General features: G+C 54.0%; 1 protein-coding gene across 3 annotated transcripts in view; it reads right to left on the bottom strand.

Moving 5' to 3' along the window:
• Positions 1-18,001, bottom strand: part of CRHR1 (corticotropin releasing hormone receptor 1) — a 46,593-nt gene that overhangs the window by 15,935 nt on the left and 12,657 nt on the right. For 2 of the 3 annotated variants that reach the window (XM_019437519.2, XM_019437522.2), the window contains exons 2-3: positions 9,236-9,323; positions 451-606 (exon numbers count right to left, since the gene is read on the bottom strand). In XM_019437519.2, the coding sequence (XP_019293064.2) occupies positions 451-606; positions 9,236-9,323 (244 nt within the window). The remainder of the gene's footprint in view (positions 1-450; positions 607-9,235; positions 9,324-18,001) is intronic. The other variant, XM_019437520.2, reaches the window with a different exon arrangement.

An 18,001-nucleotide genomic window follows, 5' to 3' on the forward strand; every position in this document is an offset into this window, starting at 1 on the left:
ACCTAAAACTGAGCCCCCTGCAGGGGTTTGGTCTGCAGGGCCCTGGACAGACCTCCTAACCTCTCTGAGCTCAAAGCTGAGGCTATTCTGGAGATTCCTGCCCTACCTCATAGGGTTGTGTTAGGCTTATCCCAACTAACCCAGTCTGTCAACTGCAGAAGAAAGTGTCACACAGACGTGCAGGCCAGCTCCAGCCTCACCTCTTACCAGCTGGTGAACTTGGGGAAGTCCCCTAACCTCTCTGAGCCTTGGAGGCCTCGGTATACGATGAAAACTGGATAGTTATATATAGCATCTTCCAGGGATAGTATGGGAATTAGCAATAAAGAGCACAGAGCTGGCCTTTGGTAAATGGTGGTTGTATCCATGAGAGGTATTATGGTATTGCCATTATCGTTATTATCTCCCCCCACCTCCGACAAGTCCCAAGCTCTCCCCTTCCTGTCCCACCTCGGCAGATGGTCCGCCCTCCAGAGGCTTCCTTACTTGTGGTGTTGTAGCGGACACCGTAGAAATAGGCAGGGCAGGGTCGAACCACCAGCTGCCCCGCAGGGCTCCGGGGCCAGCAGGTGCCAATGAGGTCCACGGATGCATTGCATTGCAGTCCTGGGGGGCAGAGACAGCTGGTGAGGCAGAGCAAGATCCCTACTCCGGTGTCCTATCCACCCGCCCACGCTCACCCATCAACTGGGAACAAGATGGGAGCAATGACCCCAGTGTGGAGATGAGCTCACCCTATGCAGGGGAGACATCAGGGAAAGCAATCTGAATTTGATGCTATGACACTAGGGAGCCAGTGTGGGTTCTAGAGTAGAGGAGGAACAGAGACAGTTGAAGGTGGTGTTAAAAGCTGAGGTCTTGGCTGGCATTTAGCAAAAATGCTGGAGATGCTTCAGCTCCTCTGCTCTGTAGCCTGAAGACACTTCTCTGGGCCCCTCATGTGGTATAGATTGGACCTCTGAGACTTCACAGTCTGGAACAGCCTGGAACCTTGATCTAGCCCCCTCACACATGTATGGAACCAAATCACATCTGCTCTGGCTCGGAAGTTGGCCCAGCTTCTCCCTGGCCTGATAACCACACTTACTGAATGCATAGTGTTTGTGCTCTAGACTGTGCGGGGCCCTAAGAGAGGACTGATTGCGAAGGGAACTATGGGGAGAAGACGGAAGGAGACACCACCTCCGGGAGTGGGAAGCAGCCTGTAACACTGGCTTTTGACTGGGCTCCGCCACTAATTTGCTGTGTGGCCACAGGCCTGTCGCTTGCTCTCTCTAAGCCTTCGTGTCTTTAGAGTGAAATTAAGAAGTTGGATCTGATCAGAAATTCTTAATCTCAGTCTACTGGAAGCTTTAAGGGTTTGTAGAGACTCTGAAATTAAATGAAAAAAAAAAATTGGTGTATACATGCATCTTAATTGGGAAAGGGACCGTGGCCTTCACTAGATTCTCAAAGAGGTCTGTGACGCAAAAAAGCACGTCAAAACCCCCTTCCCAACATTTTCCCTTTGTTGAAGAGCTTTTTGGAGAGGAGCGTGTGCGTGTGTATATGTCTGTGCGTCTGTTGGGGCCACAATAATGCTTCTGGAATGAGTAGGAAGGCTTTTGGTCTCTAGTGGGTGGAGGCTGGGCCGAGGGTGGTCCTCGCACCCCTCCTGACGCTGTCCCTTCCTTCTCTGCCTTCTGATGCCTTCTTCCACATAAAGTTGGCACACCAGTCCTGTTGAGAGCCAGTGTGCCCATCCTGATGGGAGGGGGTTAATAATTCTGGAGACTGGCACAAGAAGGCACGGGCAAACCAGGGAGAGCTGTGAACCAACGCAAGGGCAGCCTCTTCAGGGCCAGGCGTTGGCAGCTGCCAAGCTCTGGCTGGGCCCACCTGCCATCATCTCCTCCTCAGATTAGCCTGTAATTCAGTCTCTCGGGAAGCAGCCTGGGTTAGGTTGGTGTCCTTTAGCGCTGCTGAGCGGCATTCGTACCCACTGCTGGTGTTTCTTGTTCATCAAAGCAATTCAGAGGCGTTCCTATGAATCAGGGCTTAGGGACAGAGGCCTTGAGGCCAAGTGGTTTAATTGAAAGAGGAAGAAGTCTGGATCGGGGCTGACTGGACACGAGGAGATGGCGGGCCAGGCCAAGCCTTGGTGTTGTGCCACAGTAGAGCCTCTGTGAGTGGTTGCTGGGGGGGGGGGGGGCGGGGAGGGGAGTGAGGAAAGCAGGTTGAGATTTTAATCTCTCCCGGGTCATGCCTGTAGCGGTGAGCCCAGAGGAGGGGGAAGCTGGAGGCAAGTGGCCATGGGAAGGGAGGGATAATATTATGGACCATGCTCTGCCTTTTCAAGGCCCATCTTCGTCTATTTCATTGATCCTCATCCACCCTGCCATGTCCTTAGTCCCTTTTTACAGATGAGGAAACTGAGGCACAGGGAAGCTAAGTGACTTGCTCGAAGTCATGAGTCAATGAGCGAAAGAACCAAGAAACACAGCTGGGTGTTTTCGACGCCAACCCATGTATTCTTTCTACGCCACATTTTGTGCCTATAAGGGGAAGGGAGAAAGTCAAGGAGACAGCAGGGAAGGGAGCAACGTTTTTGAGGGCTGTGTTCGCCCGGCACCTGCCAGGTACTTTGCATATACCCTCCGATTTAACGACACCATTGTACCTTCCTCGGACAGTTGTCCCTTCACTCACCCACTCATTCATTCCTAGTGTCTCCTGAGCTGGGCACGGGGGAGACTAAATGGAATGTCACGTGTGGCAGCATCTGGAACTCGTCTAATGTGCTCTCTCAGTGTAAGGTCTAGATCCTACCCCCCTCCCTGTCCTTCTCTCTTCTGCCTTGGCCATTTCCCCAGAGCCCTTTTGGCAAAGAACAGAGGGCAGGCAGGACCGGACACCAGCCACAGCCGGGGCCAGACTAGAGCCAAGGCAGAAACTGGCTACTAGGCAGATGGCCCTTCTGACCTCGAGGACCAGGTACCAGCCACTGGCCAGAGCCCTGCCCCTTCCACAGCTGGTGGGGAGGTATGGGGTGGAAGTGGACACAGCAGACATTATTTGCCCCTAGTCTGGTATAGATTAGGAGTCGTAGCACCTACTACAGGTCTCACACCGCCTGCTAACACGAGTGCTCATTCCGTTTCACAGGTAAGGAAACCGGGGCCGAGCAGTCAAACTGTTTATGCAGAGTTCCACAAACACTGGGAAGCAGAAGTAGGGTTTGAACACTGGCTGGTGACACCTGCCCAGGGCTCTTCCCGCTGCACCACAGAGGTCCCCGGTCTGGGTCACTGGCCCTCATAGCATTTGGTTGCACCATCTCTGGCCCCTGCTTGCTCAGTGCCTCTCTCCCACTCTCTCTCCCTGCCTCCCCCCTGCAGCTCACAGAAGGCGGGGGACATGACCTTTACATGAAGAGCCCAGAAAATCCTAGAGGGAATGAACGTCTGTGCGAATCGGGAAGAAAGGTAGGGGGAGGCTGCAAGAAGAAAGAAGAGAAGCCACCCCCCAGCCTACCAGCGGGGAGCCTGAACTGGGCCCGAGGGCGGCTTGGGGGCGTGGCCAGGCGGGGGCGGGGTCAGATGCACAAGGCCAATCAGGAGCGGCGGCGGGGCTCAGGCTAGGAGACCCCAGCAGGAGAATTAAGGGGATTGGCCTTGTGGTTGCTGGGGACGCAAGAAGGGATAGGCAGTAAAAGAGGAGGAAAAGGAGGCTGGAAGAGGAGAGGTGGGGACCCAGAGGTTGAGGGTAGGGAGGAGGGGCCGAATAGGGCCTCGGGGCGCCGAATAGGGCCTCGGGGCGCCGAACGTGGCACAGCAGACTTTCCGCCTTCCCGCAAAGTGCTCTACCTCCTTGGGGCCACAGCCCTTGGTGGCTCACTTAGGGGTTCCAGCTCACCGCTCTGCGGACCCGTGGTCCCTGAGGATCGGGCAGAGCCCGGGCCTCCAAGGAAGGGTGTGTAGGACTTGGCGGGCAGGGGAAGCAACCTTTGTTGAACACTGCTGTATACCCTGCAGTGTGAAGGGTGCTTCGGGAAATTCACGCCGCTAATTCAATCCTTTTAACCACTTGAAGGGAAGGAAAGGGGGGGAGGAGGGGTGGGAGCAAGTGGGGACGGAGAGAGAGCGGGGAGAGAGGAAATAGGAGACAACGACACTGGGAGCAAAACAGGGAAAGGCAGACAGAAAGCCAGGAGGAAAAGGTACAGGGAGAAGTAATTCCAGAGGTGCTGGGGACGGGGAGGGAGTGGATCTCCTAGGAGAAGGAAGGAAAGGAAGTTTCTGTGTCACTCAGCATGGGGGCTACACGGGCCTAGAGGTCAGGGCTGTTGGACTCTGATTCTTGAGCCAATGTCCCCTCCAGGTCCCGCTGGCACAAACGCCCAATCCCTCCTGCTCTCCTGGCGGGTGTTTTCCCGCTTGGATATCCTAGTTCTGGGGTGAGGAGCGGTTTGGACTGGAGTAACCCAGTCTTGCAAATAACCAGGTGGATTCCCCAGCCTGGAGCAGGAAGCCTGAGCTATTATTTTAAGTCAACTCCTCCCCACACCGTCCTGTCCCAGGACGCCCCTCCTGGCCAATTAAGTTATAGGTGGGGAGGAACGACGATTTTGCTCTTTATTCAACAAGTTTTTACCGACCATCTAAGAAGTTTTCTAGGGGCTGGGGACACAGTACCTGTTTTAGGGGCTGAGAATACAGTAATGAATAAAATAAGTGCCCTGCCCTTAGTTGGGGGTGGGAGGTAGGGGGTGCGGCAAACAGACAGACAGACAGACATATCTGTGAAGCAGTGAGAAATGCTATGAAGAAAAAGCAAGCAGGACAAGGAGATAAAGACGGCCAGGACAGCTATTTTAATTTGGTGCCAACATTTAGGCAGAGACCTACAGGAAGAGAGAGAGGGAGCCATGTGCACATCTGGGGGAAGAGTGTTCTAGGAAGAAGTAACAGCAAGCACAGAGGCCCTGAGGCTAGCGTGTACTTGGCATGTCTGGAGTGTTAACATTCCTATAACTTGGTGGCTCACCCCTTCCTGAGGCAGCCAGATCCCGTCAGAGTTTTGTTCTGGAGGCAGGGGTGGAGCTAAGCGGGCTAAAGTAATGCACAAAACTTTCCTGCATCTTCCTCCGCCCCCACACATGCATCCTCCGATGCTCACTGGAGCACTGCGGTCAGACTGTCCCAAATCCGTGCAAATGGAGGGAAGAGGAGAAAGGAACCATGTGGAGGGCTCCTCCCTGCCTCTGACAAAATCCCTGCTGAATCAGGGTCCTGGGGGGCCTGTTCTAACAACAGATGAGAACCCTTTGAAGGTGGCCTACTTAATGCTTGTGCACAAGCGGGTGCGGGTTCCCCCCCCCCCCCCACCCCATTACATAATTCCTCTCCCAGCAGGCTCAGGGTCCAAAAGCGTTCAGCAGATCCTAGATACCTTCAAAAGGCAACCTGAATCTGGTTCCTGTCCCCAGTTATTTTGGGTCTTCCCATCAGCGGCTTCTGAATGAACCACAGTAGGTGGGCACTTAGCGACAGCCCCGCCGTTGTGAGGTCTAAGCTCAAGAGGGGGACTCGGCCAAGGCTCGCCAGAGTGGGAGCAGCCGGGCGGCCCACGGGAAGCCTCTGAAACACACATGCTCGTCCATTCAGAGGAAGGCGCAGTCGGGATGAATGTGCAGGGGTTTCGCCCGGGTCAGCCGGCACGGGGAAGGTGGCAGAGGGCAGGCAGAGAGTCCTGGTCTTGTTTCGGCCGCCTTGTGGTTGGGCTGCCTCGTTTTGGGCTGGACAGAACAGAAAGATACCTCCGCAGGGTGTGCGATTCATCAGGACAAGTGGGCGGGAGCCTCCTGTCCCGTGGGTTGGCAGGCTCTCCATTTTTGCATTCCCGGCTCCTAGTACAGTGCCAGGCGCATTGTAGGTCCTGAGGGAAATCGGGGGCTGTGTGTAAACCCACTATGGGTATGGGAAACTGCAGGGGTGACTCTGCACACTCAGATGACCGACCACCCCGGGCCCTGGGCACCGTGGTTCTCCGGGTAGCCACATACGTGGCAGCCCATTGATTGGGTTCAAATCTTGGGGCTACGGCTGAGTAACTGTGTGTGCTTGGGCAAGTTACTTAACCTCTCTGAGCCTTAGGTTCCTCTTCCGTAAAATGAGGATAAAATACTTCCTGACAGGGGCGCCTGGGTGGCTCTGTCGGTTAAGCATCCGACTTCAGCTCAGGTCATGATCTCACAGTTCGTGGGTTCGAGCCCCGCGTCGGGCTCTGTGCTGACTGCCCGGAGGCTGGAGCCTGCTTTGGATTCTGTGTCTCCCTCTCTCTCTGCCCCTCCCCTGCTCACGCTCTGTCTCTGTCTCAAAAATACATAAACATTAAAGAAAAAAAAAAAAACTTCCTGACAATACTGTTGTGATGACTGAGATTGAAGTACTCAGAATGGGGTCTGACACATAGTAGGCACTAAATAACCATAAGCTATCGTTAATTATTGTTAACGTTCAGGACCTTAAGACGGGATAGGAACTGATGACCCTGGATCCTTGTCAACAATATCATTTCATTTGTCTCCGACATCACTAGTCAATAATTCTATTACTTTCTGGCATTGCCACTTTCATGCCATGATTTTATGAGTTGCCAAGTCTATGATGAGCTTTGGCCCTGGGGACCCACCCTCTCCCTGCTCCTGGCATGTGAGAGGACCCCCAAAGGCCCCAGCTCAGTGCCAGCCTCCCCAGCCAGACGCCCATCCATCTGTCCTGGTCCCTCCACCCCACCCTCACCATCTGTCTCTACCAGTGCCCATCGGTCTGGGTAGGTCTTGGCACTGGAAGATAAATAGCTTGTTATCAGAGGCTGTTGTGGAGGGTGATGGATTATATGCCATGAAGCCAGCCAGGCTGGGCTGGGCTGAGGGTAGGGGCACAGAGTACAAATCACTGGGGAATGAACGATATTCATCATGGCCCGTTGCCTCCCAGGACAGGTGACACCAGCGTGGGCTCAGAGATGTCACTCCTCCAGGGCACAACAAGCAGGTTAATGGGGGCTGACCTGGCCCCAGTGCACGGGGAGCTGTGGGCAGGACCTTTCATCTCAGACTCAGCCTGGTCTCTCCCCTCCCTGTCTCTCTTTGCTAGAACTCCAGGCTCTTGCTCAAGAATGTTCCTCTCCCCCATGGCCTAGCTTAGCCAACTTTTACAGCCAGATGCTCCGGGCTCCCGGAACCTCCCCAGGCTTCCTCTTCCCGTCTCATTCCACCAAACCCACCTGCTGGTCTTCAGTCAACTCTAGTTTTGGCTCAGAGCATTGGCTCTTTTCTGCCAGCTCACGCGCACAGTCTCTCAGAGACTCACTGTGAAACCTACTCCTTCAGGAAGCCTTCCTGGATTCATACCACCCCCGGTCTATCCTCCCTGCCACCTTCATCGTAGTAAGGAATTCATGGCTCAATGCCAGCTATACAGTAAGCACTTTCAAAAGCCTGCTCGTGTTACCAACGATAATAAATAATACTCAGTAGTGGGGCGCCTGGGTGGCTCAGCTGGTTAAGCATCCGACTTCAGCTCAGGTCACGATCTCACCGCTCATGAGTTCGTGCCCCATGTCAGGCTCTGTGCTGAGAGCTCAGAGTCTGGAGCCTGCTTCCGATTCTGCGTCTCCCTCTCTCCCTGCCCCTTACCCACTCAGGCGCTGTCTCTTTCTCTCAAAAATAAATAAACTTAAAAAAAAAATAATACCCGGTAGTGGTATGGGTCTCTATAGTTTGTGACATATTGCCACAAAACTTAGTGCATTTAATTGTTACAGATCCTTGGGAGTTAACACCCCTCCCTGACTTTACAGTCTGGGCAAAGTGAGGCCCAAGGGGGTCAATGGCATGCTCATTTCTGTGGCTACTAGAAGGGTCCCTGGGGCAGAAGGACAGGACGGTGCCACTTTAAGCATGGACCCAGTTAGCCTTCTCCAAGCCCAGTGCTCTTCCTCTCCCCTCCCCAGGCTCCCCCCACAGTAAAAGACCAGCAGGCCAGGAGGCAGCCGCTCCGAGGTGTGGAAGCCTCCTCTCCCCACAGGCCCAGGATCGGAAACCAATGCCTTCTGCTTCCCGGCTGGTGCACAGTGTCCACCTCCCCGCCAGCACGCCCCTTGCGTTTTGCTCCATAGTACATGTGATGTGGGCCTGACTCCCAGACCAGACCGTGAGCCCCTTTTTGTCCCTCTCATGCCTTGCATGGGGCCCGGGACACAGTAGCTGCTCAATTAATGAGTTGGGTTGAATCAAGGGGAGACCCGAAGAGGAAACCGAGTCACCAAAGAACAGCGAGCCTCCCAAAGACCCTCGGGTGCAGGGGCCCCCCTCACCTTCGTGGGCAGCAGCACCCCCAGGATCCCGGTTAGAGTGGCCGGGGTGAGGGTTAGGGGCCCACACCCGAAGCTGGCAAAGACATGGCCTCAGAAACCAAAGACCTGGCTCTCCCATGCGTCAGTCTCCTCACCTGTACAAATGCCGAGTCTTAAACTCTTGTGAGAAGTAAGATAATCATCCCAAAGGGCTTTGTCAATGGTGTGCGTATACAAGTCATTAGTAATATCTGCACTTATGCAGTAGTTTCTACGGCGGAGGCATAGAGCACGGGGTTAAAAAGTGTATCTGGGAGCCAGGCCGCCTAGGCTCAAATCCTGGCTCTGGGACTTACTCGTTTTTCTCTGAGCCTCAGTTTCCTTAGGTGTAAGTGAAAATGGGGGTGACGTATCTGAAACGCCTCCAACAGTACCTGGCGTGTAGCTAGCACCCTACGGTGTTGCGCTTTGGGCATTTTTAGCAGCACAAAAGAGCAGCCTTGACTTCCTCGCGGGTGCCTGAGTCACCGCCCAGCCCTCCGCTCTGTTGGTTCTCACAGCGAGGGCTGGGGCGACTTCCCCTGTGGCCCACCCCAGAGCCGGGGAGATAACCGCGTGGCGCACTTGCCACACGACCCTCCTGTGCCCATGGTAGATGCTGTGATCTCACCGCAGCTCTCCTTCCCACCCTACTGATGCCGACTTTAGCACGCTCCTCCCACAGTGCTCTGCGGAGACCTGACAAATTGCGGGCAGCTCTAGAGAGGAAATCCCTCTGCTGCCCCTGCTTTAGGGCATGGCTCTGTGTGCAGGCCCTGGGGGACCCAGGGGCGGGGAGGGGGTGGGGGGGCTGTGGTGACCTGGGATCTTGCAGGATCAGGGGAGGGGGACTCACCGGAGATATTGCTGGCCAGGGACAGGCTCTCGCAGGGCTGGTCCTGGAAGGAGGCGGAGAAGGCGTTCAGCCCCAGGAGGAGAAGGGCCTGTGGACACAGGGAGACGAGGGACAGGGTGAGACCGTGCCGTGAGCTTCCTGCTTCCCCTCGCTTCTGTCTCATGCATGTCTCTTCCCAGACACCCCATCCCACCTTGCCCTCCCCCTGCCCCCATGTCGTCTGTGCCTGGAAGGGCTTGGAAGGGAGGCTGGTAACAAGAGGGGGAGCTCAAGTTCCCAGGACAATGGTGAACCTTCTCTCTGACATTCACTGAGGCTGTGCCCGGGGCAGCCACCTCCATCCCCATGGGATCCCAAGGATGACCCAACTGTGTCCCAACACACACACACACACACACACACACACACACACACCCGCCTGCTGAGCACTCGGGGGCTCACAGATATTCTTTAATAGTGCACCTGCCGGCCTCCCTCCCGGGCTGCAGGCGGTCGGGCCCAGTTTAACGAGCTGCTTCGGGCTCTCATCCCCACCCAGCTAATTACCAGTCGCTACAAATTGTGCCTCCAGGTTCACGGAGCCCTTCTACATCTGCCATGGTACTTAACTCTCCCTGGGGCTGGCATGGCTGTCCCCGTTTGCAGATGAGGAAATTGAGTGAAGGGGTATTTGTGTCTGGAAAGGGGGCCTGCCTTATTCCAGGGAGAACTTTTGCCCCTTACCCTCCCCGGGGGCTCCCTGTCACTCTGATTCCAGAATTTCAGGTCACTTGGGAGGAGAGTGGCATGGGCCCCACACCAGGAGGGCTGCCCCTTCAACTAGCACCTTCCCACCATCATTGTGTCCCCTTTGAGGCCACCACCCTCCCATGGATTTAGAATCAAAAGAGACATGGCATCCAGCCCTGTGTTGCCAGGGGCAGGTTACTTGGCCTCTCTGGGCCTCGGTTTCCTCACCTGTAAATGGCCCTCCCTCCCAGGTTCCCACGACGCAGTGTGTATACAGAAGTCCTCTGTTCACTGCATTCAAATGTGCTGACATTACACTGAGTCTCAGGTCTACAACAGGCACTCAACAGGTCACGTTGATTGTTATTGAGTCATAGGTTAGTGGCAAGGCAGTTGTCTCCCCTGGGACTTGATTTTCAAGGGTATTAAGAAGCACATTGAGGGCTGGGGGCGGGGGGGGGGCGGGCATTGTAACCAGCCTCCTCCTTCCATCTGTTGGACGTGGGTGCCGAGGTCCAGCAAAGCTCTGTCTGCCTTTTTAAATTTCTTTCAATGTTTATTCATTTATTTTGAGAGAGAATGAGAGGGGGAGGGGCAGGAAGGGGGGGAGAGAGTCTCACACAGGCTCCACACTCAGCATGGAGCCTGACGCGGGGCTTGATCTCACGACCGTGAGATCATGACCTGAGCCCGAATCAAGAGTTGGATGCTTAACCGACTGACCCACCCAGGCGCCCCTCAAAAACTTTTTTAAAAAGACAAACTCAGTAACAGTCTGGGCATATTGGAGCTTGGGGTAAAAGGGAAAATCAGTGATAATATTAAAATATTGTTTATCATGATTATGAGATTTTGGACACCCTTACATTTTGTGCTTGGGGAGAATGCCTCACTCACCTCACCCAAGTCCCGGCCCTGCCCTGAGCTCCCCAAGCTGGACACCCCCTATCCCATCCCTCCCCATGTTGTATATCTTCCCTTCCCTTGGACTCCTCCCCACTCACCCTTTCGAACCTCAGGACCTTCCCCCAGTCCTCAGAAGCAACCTGACCTGCCCTTTCCCAGAGGCCAGCCTTCCCTGCTCACTAGCCATGAATATCCGCTCCCACCCTGCCCCCCCATTAGTGCCACCCACCTGCCCCGGGACCTGCTCCTCCCCACTCCTATCTCATGATAGAGGCGAGCTCTGCTCCCTTCACTCCTACCTTCCATCCCAACGTGGAATCGAATGCTCCCCACTTCTGGTCGGAGTCTGTCCTGCCCCCAACCTCCTGCAGGAAGCCCCCCCCTTGGCCTATTGGTTCACCCACATGTCCCCTCATCGCTGTGTCCTTAGTGAACCTTGTTTATTCCAGTCCCTTGCTGCACTCCTGTCACACTCCTGTCACATCACAGGGATCTTTCTGTTCTTGCTGGGCCAAGCTCCAGGCTAACAAGCACACCCCCAGCCCTGTACCACCCCCCCCCGCCCCCAGTCTGTGCCCAGCACTCGGGACGCTCAGCTAACTGGCTCTTAGGACTTGGGAGTGATTAGAACAAACCCATTCATCTGTCTGGCCCCAAGGAACTTCCAACACCTTATTAATCAGTAATTAAACTTCGCAGTCCCCAGAGAGATGGGGAACTATCTTTACCCTCGTTTTCCAAATGAAAACGCAGGAGAGAGAGAGAGGAGGGAGCCACTAGGCCAGCCAGCGGCTCTCACTAGCTAAGCAAACAGCAGTGTCCTCGCTGACGAGCCCTGTCCCCAGCTCAGCACAGGCAGCAGGGACCCAGCGCTCTCTCTCTCTCTGTCTCTCTCTGCCTTCACCACCTCCAACACACACACACACACACACACACACACACACACACAATGGAAGTGAGGCCCCAGAGCCAGTCGCAGGCCACTTAAAGAAACTGGAAACTCCCTATTTGAAAGGAGCAGTCCCGCCACCAGACATTCCGCCATCATCCTTCTAATCCTGAAGCCGTGCTTTGTGCTCGTGCCATGGTCTTTCAGACCCCCCTCGAAAGTACACCGTGTTCTAGCCACATTGAATCACTTGTCCCTGCCCAGCCGCGGGATCCCGCTACAGTCCACGCACCTTTGACCCTGCATTTCTTGGCCCGCACACCCCCCTCCTGGCCCACCGCCTCACCTGGTGAGCCCCGCAGTCCCGGAAAGCCAGTTCCGGAACCTTCCCCATGGCAGCTCCTTCCCCAGCACTCCAAAGCAAAGCAACTCAGTCCCCTGTCGATGTGCCCATGTCCCCCTGAACATGCGCTGAACCCAGGTGCTCACGAGGGTCACGAACCTCTGGCTGGTCCTCAATGCCCGGAATCACCTCGCTCCAAAGCACTTACTCCCCTCGGTTCTGATTAATGGCAAATACATAGGCAGGAAGGTCTTAGCTTGGCACCTTTACGTCCTAGGGTTCACGGAGGTGCAGAGCGAATCCAGATTCATCACGAAACCAGACCACATGCCGTGCAAAGGACAAAGGGCTAGCCTGTCCTTGGCTGGCTGCCTGTAACCCCAGTCCTTCCATTTCCTTGCAGGTGATGGTTCCCAAAGGCATTTTCTACCAACAGGGTTTGCACCATGCAAAGAAAAAAATGCTTCTTAAAATTCCTGAATCACCCTCTCCTCTCGGGAAAGGTTGGCTCTGTACAGAATCGGTGCCTGTGCCACGTTTTTCTCTGAGGAAGGGTCTGTAAAGGCTTCTGGCTCATTCCTCAATCCTCTTCCATGAACACTTCCAGAGTTTTCCTGTGTATTTCTCCCCCACCCCCCACACACACTGATCTCCTCTTCAACATTCACCAGATTTCTAGCTCCATCCACAAGTAATTATTGCATGAGAGGAACAGGCCCCCAGAATTTCCAGGATATTGTTTGTTTCCTTCCAAGGCTGAGAGTTCTTTTTTTTCTTAAAAAAATTTTTTTAATGTTTCTTTATTTTTGAGAGACAGAAACAGAGACAGAGAGTGGAGGGGTGGGGGCAGAGAGAGAAGGAGGCGCAGAATCTAAAGGAGGCTCCAGGCTTTGAGCTGTCAGCACAGAGCCTGACGCGGGGCTCGAACTCACAGGCTGCGAGATCATGACCTGAGCCGAAGTCAGGCGCTCAACCGACTGAGCCACCCAGGCGCCCCTTTTGTTTCTTAACTTTTATTTATTTTTAATTTTTTGAGAGAGAGAGAGAGAGAGAGAGAGCATATGCAAGCAGGGGAGGGGCAGAGAGAGAGGGAGACCCAGAATCCGAAGCAGGCTCCAGGCTCTCAGCTGTCAGCACAGAGCCCAACGCGGGGCTCGAACCCACAAGCCGCGAGATCATGACCTGAGCCACAATCGAGAGTTGGAGGCTTAACTGACTGAGCACCCAGGCGCCCCTAAGGCTGTGAGTTCTTAATCTGGGGTCCACGAGCAACACGAGGAGGTGTGAAACCCTGTAATGAAATGCACCGTGTTGTGGGTCTTGACAGCCATTTTCCCAGGGAGGGCACAGAGCTCCCTCCACTGCTCAGGGAGGTCTGCCACCCAAAATACATAGCCAGAGCTTACGGTGGGTGAGGTCACATCAGAGGCCCAGCCCTCCACCAAATGGGACCAAAAGTGATTTTGGCCTAGGACCGCCACTTTCTGGGGCCGCTCTGCTAGCTTCTCCCCTCGGTCATTAACTCTAGCTGCTGGCTCTCCTTTCAGAACCATTTCTGACAAGCCGAGTGTTTAGGACTTTATGAGGTTTACTATTTCCCAACAGGTGGTAGAGAAAACCAAAATGGCACCAGGAACCTGAAGCTGGCAGAGTGCTAGGCTCACTCACTAGGTGATGCCTCGCTTCTGTACAGAAGCCCGGCAGCTCCAAGGCCCCAAATAAAACCTGTGCCTCAATGACAAATTCCTCCACTCACCAAGGAGCCAAACCTTGGACATTAAATCCGAGAAGGCCAAGGGTGCGTTGCCGCTGGATTTACAGCATGACTGTCCAAGGACCCAGTGGGTCCCTGTTCCAAGGGAACTGGAACAATGCCCCAAGGAAGGGGCACTGTTCCAAGGAAAGCATGTGGGGCAGGTCTCATGCTCTCTGTTTTATAGGGGTTTATGGTAGAACGCAAGGTCCTAGAGCTGCTTTTAGCAGCTGGGTGGGGGCTAGGATCCAGGGGACAGGCCACCTGGGTCTGATTTTCAAGCGGATAGTAGCTGGAGGAAGGCGGATGGCCCAGATCAGGACAGGGCACGGAAAGAAGGGATGGGCAGAGGAGAGGGAAGGGTGCAGGGGCTCTCAGAGAGGGAGGGTGGGGGGTGGGAGTCTGACAGCTGCTGCCCGTGTCCCACCCCCAGGCCAGCGCAGTGGCTGGAATTGAAGCTGCCATCCCAATTCCCAGTGTGACTCTGGCATAAAGGTTAATCACACCCAGAAATGCTTATTAGAGACCATAAATAACTATGCTGCTGAAGCTCAATTCGCTCTTTAAGGCACAAAAGTGCAATTTCCTTTGATGGGATGATTGGGTGATTAACCTTTTAGGGAGGGTCCGGAAGGGCCACTGGAGGGAGAAGAGGGGTGGCCTGGAGGTGCGGGGGGTTGCCACCACCACCCAGGAGTTCATGAAAAGCAAGGAGAAGGGCCTGCCTCCCCCCCCCCCCGCCCCACCACCACCCTGCCACCCTCATGACTACCTCTGATGCTGGGCTTGGGACGGCCCCCAAGAAAACCTCTTTTAGGGGCCAGGGACAAAGCCATAGCCACATTCCAGAGTGATCCCTCCACAGGATCCCTCCTGCTTCTGCTGAGTTCTGAGCCCAGTCCTGCCACTGATTTTGTGACTTTGGGTGAGTCACCTGGGCCTCTAGGCAATGCAGTCTTTCCTACCTGTACCCCAGGGAGGTGGGCCACTCGGGGAAAACAGAGAGAGAGATCACTTCTGAAACTTCAAGTTCTCTGCGTGTGTCCATGGACCGAGTCCATAATTCGGTCACTCTGGGCCTCAGAATCTTCCTTGATTATCGAGAGAGTTGAACTAACACAAGCCTCTCTCTCTCTCTATATATATAGATGATAATGTCTTTATCCATTCATTCAATGGACACTTAGGCTGTTTCCACGTCTCCACTATTGTAAATAATGCTGCCATGAGCATGGGGGGGGGGCATAGATCTTAGAGATAATGATTTCATTTCCTTTAGATATGCATCCAGAAAGTGGAATTCTTGGCTCATACAAAAGTTCTATTTTTAATTTTTTGAGGAACCTCCATACTGTTTTCCACAGCGGCGGACCCAATTTACATTCCCAGCGACAGTGTATGGAGGTTCCTTGCCCTCCCCATCCTCGCCAATAGTTGTTACTTCTTGTCTTTTTGATAGTACTTATTCTAGAAGGTGACACCTCACTGTGGTTTTGATTAGCATTTCCCTGATGATGAGTGAGCGCCTTTTCATGCACCTGCTGGCCATTTCAATACCTTCTTTGGAAAAATGCCTATTCAGGTCCTTTGTCCATTTTTAATTGGATTATTTGTGTTTGTTTGTTTTGTTTTGTTTGTTTTTTGTTCTTTGGGTTTTTTTTTTCCTAGTGAGTTGGACACATTCCTTATCTTTTTTTAGATATTAGCCTCTTCTCAGGTACCTGGTTTGCAAGGTGCTGCCTGTTTTAAGTAAAGCCAAGAGAAGAAAATCTAAATGTGAAAAAGAGGAAGGTCATAAATCAGGATTCCTTTAAAAAGCTAGCTCCCCTGTTGCATTTAAAAACTGGGATCTGGTTTGTAGAAGCAAAACATACACCCAGGCAACTCTTCAGAGGCAGGTCTGTGCCTACAGGGCATAGATCTATAGACACAGAGTGATGGTGGTGGGGAGAGGCAGGGTCCACATGCAATTGTGGTTTTGCCCTGCACAGAGGTGCCAAACAGAGGGGTCACCGGGGGCTAGAATTGCAGGCTGTGCACAAGCAGAACTGAGACCCTCCGGGGTGCATTTTCTGATCCACGCAGAGGTGCTCTGGACACCAGCCGGGGTAAAAATAGACTTGGAACAAAGGCCAGTGAGGCCATGTGCCCTTTCTCGGCCCTCGTGACTGCCCAGGGCCTTTGCCCCCTCAGCAGCCTCTGTTTCCCATCCTGCCCAGGCCAGGTCTTCCCACGACTGCCTCTTTTTGTAACAGCCACAGCCTGTCCCCACCTCAAGGCAAAGAGCCTGTGTGTTTTCCCAAAAGTGGGTGGGTTGGGAAAGATTATTTTAGGCAGATGAGAAATAATTTATTGTTACATTTAATTAACTGAAATTGCTGTTGTGCAGAGAGGAAAAAATGGAAAGGAAAATCTCCTGCCTACAGATCAGGGAGGGGGGATTTCTGGGGTGTTCCTCGCCCCCACGCCTTCTCCCTGGGGTCCTGGGCTCAAGGTGTGCCCCGCCCCCTCCCCTTACTGCTTCTCTCAGTACAGCCGAAAGCACTGGGTGCCTGCTTCACCCACCCCAGGGGCAGCAAGGACCTACAAGACCCCAGCTTTGGATGTACACAGACCCTTCCAAAGATTCCAGGTACACTGGCCATTGGATTATAAGCACCCCGAGGGCAGGGTCTCTGTTAGGCTGTCTTTGTATCCACGGGGGGGGGGGGGGGGCTGGCACAGAGTAGGTCCCACTATGCATTGAACGAATAAATGACTGACTGACTGAATGAATGAACAGGCGGGTTTTTGCTCTCTGTCTCCTTTGACCACGAGGTCCTGTAATTATCCCCACCAGGACATTTCCTACTTCCCGTTCGCCAGCATCTCTTTTCCTCTAGCCGCGAGGAGCTCTCTCTCTTGGACGCTTAGCTCTTAGTTCCTTAGAGGGGTGCTCTGAAGGCAGAAACATTCTGGGGTGGGCAGTGCAGGGCTGAGATCCTGTTCTGACTCTGGCGAACTTGTTCCATGGACAAGTCATTCCCCTGCCCCCTTTCCTGCCTCAGTTTCCTCATCTGTCAAAGGAGGAGGGCAGTGTGTTCCCTACATTCCTTTCCAGGTCCGAATATGCTCTGCCTTCAGGATATACGGGAGAGTAGAAATCAGATCTCCAACTCCAGCGCCAGAAAATTCCACATGGGAATCTTTTATCTGCCCCTTCCTTCCTGTGTGACCTTGGGTGACTTAACTTCTCTGAGCCTCAGTTTCCCCATCTATGAATGGGGCTAATAAGGATGAAATAGTTACACCCTAAAGCTCTTGAAGAGATTCAACAACAGGGTGCATTTAAAACAGCCTGGGTGGGGGGGGCGCCTGGGTGGCTCAGTCGGTTAAGCGTCCGACTTTGGCTCAGGTCACGATCTCACGATCCGTGAGTTCGATCCCCGCGTCGGGCTCTGTGCTGACAGCTCAGAGCCTAGAGCCTGTTTCAGATTCTGTGTCTCCCTCTCTCTCTGCACCCCCCCCCATTCATACTCTGTCTCTCTCTGTCTCAAAAATAAGTAAACGTTAAAAAAATTTTTTTTTAAAACAGCCTGGGGCCGAACACATGGTAAGCCGTTAACGATTGGTTATGAGAACCATTATTGACTTGGTGCAAGTGGCTTCCTTCCTGACTTGGCCCTCCTGTCCGGAAGTTCCTGGACTGGTCCCCCGTGGCCACCCAGGACAGGCACACCCACTTTCCACCGGTGCTCTGTTCCTAGCCGCCAGCATCCACCTGTGAACGTGTGTGGTGGGGATTCGCTGGGCACAGGGAAGGGAGGTGGGGGGCGGCGGTGCCTGGAACATGGCACCGGTCCCATCCCGGTCTGCTCTCCTTTTCTGCTGCTTCTGCCTTCGTTCTCACCCTCTCTTGGTAGGATTCCCCCTTAGATCCACTCATTAGTACTTTCCCACAGCTCATGCCTCTCATCCTCCCTGCCCCCTCCCACCCACCATCCCCTCTCTGTCCTGGTCTCAACCTCCCCAGCTCTCTTAGTCTTCACGAGTCTCCATTTCCCTTCCTTCCTTCCTTCTTTCCCTCCTTCCTTCCTTCCTTCTTTCCTTCCTTCCCTCCTTCTTTCCTTCCTTCCTTCCCTCCTTTCTTCCTTCCTTCCCTCCTTC

The sequence above is a fragment of the Panthera pardus genome, unplaced genomic scaffold (genome assembly GCF_024362965.1).
Source record: "Panthera pardus isolate Hobbes unplaced genomic scaffold, ASM2436296v1 HiC_scaffold_3, whole genome shotgun sequence".
In the NCBI taxonomy this organism is placed as follows: domain Eukaryota; kingdom Metazoa; phylum Chordata; class Mammalia; order Carnivora; family Felidae; genus Panthera; species Panthera pardus.